Below are 3,968 nucleotides of genomic sequence, written 5' to 3' on the forward strand. Positions count from 1 at the left end.
CTAGCCAGGGGGTACTGCCCCCTGGACCCCCAGGGGAATGGACCTTGAATAATAATAGCGATTGCCTCGCTGTTAATACATTTTTTTTCAGTATGTAATTTGCTGTTAGAATACCATATACCTTCGGTTCCGACTATTTCGTCTCAATTGCTTCCATCAAAAATGCACAATATCAACACTTGCGGCAATTGATGGCCTCTGATGTTATACTGAGACGGATACGGATGTCCCTTTTTTCCATTTTTGCCACAATATTGATTGAAGAATGCCCGGTTATCGACATAACAATGAAAACAAAATAATTCTCACCGGTGCTCCTCAAGGAATGATGGCCAAGGAACTGTCAAACTGCCTGGTAGTGAATACTTAATGATAAAAAAGAAAAAACATGAAAAATTGTTGGAAATGTTAAATTTCTTGAAATAAAATGGAAGAAATCTATAATCATGAAAGGAAAGACATTTTTAACCAGAAATAACCCCTTCACTCCGGACAGTAGAAAACACGCCCCACACCGAATCTAGGATGCCGGTGCATGCCAAATTTTAAACGTTGCTATTGAATGTAACAATTTTTAAGTCAAAACCTCAACATAATTACCACATACTATATATCAAATATATGCATAATCAACTTCTTCCCCTGTGCATGTGGCAAGTTATTTGCATGGGTTGGGAGAAGGGTGAGAAGACTGACCTTGGTGAGACCCCTCAGTAACTTGGAGGACAAAAGAAGATGTTTGAAGTAGTATGGTTTAATTATGATAAGTTTAATATTTTACATAATATTCCATAAAAAGGTAAAAAAAATTATTACTAGTAGGGCACATCCATACCTCCCCTGGTATAAGCGAATTACACTCCAATGTAATAATAATGAAAGTCAAGTAAGCCATCATATCATAAACGACCTATATTCTGAAAGATCCTGTATAGTATCCAGAAGAAAAAAACACTAATGCTAACACAACTCGGCCATGACGCATTATGCGCGTCCTCGGATATGTCACGAGCGCTGCAAGGATGCAGTATACGCATCCTCATTTTCAAGAGGTTAATAGATTTTACAATGGCATAGTTACAGTTGACATACCACAGAAATGAGTTACGCAGTCAGTGTAAGCTTGACATCGTACTATTAACATTGTGAGCAACTTAAAAAAATGTATTACAGGAGCATCAAACCTGCTGAATATCTTCTTTATTAACCCTCTCTGGATGGGTGGTACAGTACTGTACCGCTCATTCAAAAGCCCAGTGGCCGGGCGGCACAGTATTGTGCCAGCCATTTAATTGATTTAGGCCTAATAATTCAAAAGCCCCGGCATTGTGACATTCAAGGCTAGAATGTCCTCGTAGTGAATGGGTTAACAATTTGCGGAGAAAGCGCTCTGAATGAAAATTGTCATATAATTTTTGTTCTATTAACAACATTTACTGTTTTCCTTGTATCTTAAGGCTGTAATAAACATGGCCTATACCCAAAGTTTGCATTGCCAAAATATGTGAATAATTTGGACAAAGAATTTCATATGAACAATATAGTTTTCTATTAGCTTTTATAATGGTTTGTCCCCAATAACTGGGGATGATAAGATATCACATTAAGAAGTGACAGTACCAGCTGCCTGGGACAAGGTAATTTGTCTTTCCATTTGGCCTGCCCACCGGGTGATCAGTCACGTAGCGCTTTACAGCGGCTAAAGTGGGCAATTATCCGAAGGTGTTAGGCTCATATGTTTAAAATACCCCTGTGTTTATACCATTTGGAGCCAAAACAGCCCCGTCGGCAACATGTTGATAGTAGCTCTAGGGCCAGACATTCTTAAGGTTTTGGTTACTTGAAATTAATGTCCAGAAGAGCATAAAGAATAAAAACAAAGGAGGGAATTTTATTATACCTAGGATATAATTTCTAGTAGCATGTCATATACAGTGCTGTTACATTTTGGTTGTCTGTTGGGGAAACTGGGTTATCTAAGAATATGAAGTTTAGTGTTTTTGTGAGCCTTTCATATAGATAATTAAGATGAACAGTCAAAAAAGTTTCTGTAGACATCTTAACCCACACAGGACGGGTGGTACAGCATGTGTACTGCACATTCAAAAGCCCAGTTGCCGGGCGGCACAGTATTGTGCCAGCCATTCAATTGATTTAGGCCTAATAATTTGAACGCCCCGGCATTTGGACATTCAAGGCTAGAATTCCCCCGTCGGGAATGGGTTAATTAAGATGAACAGTCAAAAAAGTTTCTGTAGACATCTTAAGCAGACTCACTCACTCTGTCTCTCACTCTGTCTCTCACACTCACCCTCTCTCACTCTCTCTTTCCCTTTCCCTCTTTCTCTTTCCCTCTCTCTCTTCCCCTTTCCCTTTTTCTCCTTCCCTTTCCCTCTCTCTCTTCCTCTCTCTCCTTCCTCCATTTTTTTTTCTTTTCTCCACCTAACTAGGTTTGGTTTTGGGCTTTTCCACTTTATATACATATATATATACATATATATATATATATATATATATATTATATATATATATTATATATATATATATAATATATATATATATATATATATATATATTTATATATATGTATTTATATATATATTATATATTATATTATATATATATTATATGTATATTATTTAATTATGTATATGATATTATATATATATATGAAAAAAATATTATATAATATTTGGCTATATATATATATATATATATATATATTATATATATTATATATTTTATAAAAATCATATTTATATATATATGTATATATATATATGTATTATATATATGTATTATATATATATGTATATATATATATGTATATATAAAGCAAGTTATTATTATTTGTATATATATATATGTATATATAATTATATATATATATATAGTATATTTATATATATATAATATATATATTATAATGTATATATATATATGTATATATTAAATGTATATATATATATGTATATATAATATTAAATTTTGAATATTATATATATATATATATCGCTCGCATATGTATATATGTATATATATATATGTTATAAATATAAATATGTTTATACATATATTGTATATTATATATATGTATATTATATATGTATTATATATATAAATATTTATATATATATATATATGTATATATATATATATTATATATATATATATATACATATATATATATATATATATATATATATATATATATATATATATATATATATATACATATACATATACATACTGTACTGAGTTTCCCATTTACAATAATAGTGTACTGCATATCTGCTATTCCAGGCTTTATGGAGATGGAGGTGTTTGCACAATATCTTCCAAGAGCGTTGTGGCTTTCACGCGCACAACTACAAGGCAAGACAACTACAGGCATCGTATTCCAATTTACACAGTATGCGTTATGGACCTCAACTGTCCATATGAACCCCATGTGTAAGTATAATTTGAATATTTTTTGTATGTTATCTTTTGGTTTACTTATCTGTGTGTGTGTGTGTGTGTGTGTGTGTGTGTGTGCTTGTTGTAGTGTTGTGTTGTGTGTGTGTGGTTATTGTGTGTGTTGGTGTGATGTGGTGTATGTATGTATGTGTGTATATATGTATGTATGTATGTTTCTTGTATGTATGTATGTGTGTATGTATTTAAAGTATGGTTGTGTGTGTTTTTTTTTTTTAAGTGTGTTTGTGTGTGTGTGTGTTGTATGTATGTATTTATGTATGTATGTATTGTATGTATGTATATATATATCTTATGTATTTATATATATATATATAATATATATTTATATATATATATATATATATACTTATATATATTATATATATGTATATGTATATATGTATGTAATAAAATGTATAATATGTGTATATGTATATATGTATGTATGTATGTGTGTGTGTGTCGGGTGATGTATGTATGTATGTATAAATATATATATATTATATAGA

General features: G+C 31.0%; 1 protein-coding gene across 1 annotated transcript in view; it reads left to right on the forward strand.

Annotated features, from left to right (window-relative positions):
* Nucleotides 1-265: 265 nt before the first annotated feature.
* MED16 (mediator complex subunit 16) overlaps nucleotides 266-3,968 on the forward strand; it is a 21,614-nt gene continuing 17,911 nt past the window's right edge. Inside the window, exons 1-3 of the mRNA XM_086541438.1 lie at nucleotides 266-355; nucleotides 925-1,052; nucleotides 3,304-3,453. Coding sequence (XP_086397564.1) covers nucleotides 266-355; nucleotides 925-1,052; nucleotides 3,304-3,453 — 368 coding nt within the window. The remainder of the gene's footprint in view (nucleotides 356-924; nucleotides 1,053-3,303; nucleotides 3,454-3,968) is intronic.

Source organism: Penaeus japonicus, unplaced genomic scaffold (genome assembly GCF_977035675.1).
Source record: "Penaeus japonicus unplaced genomic scaffold, GWHDUDI00000001_assembly GWHDUDI00000011, whole genome shotgun sequence".
Taxonomy (NCBI): Eukaryota; Metazoa; Arthropoda; class Malacostraca; order Decapoda; family Penaeidae; genus Penaeus; species Penaeus japonicus.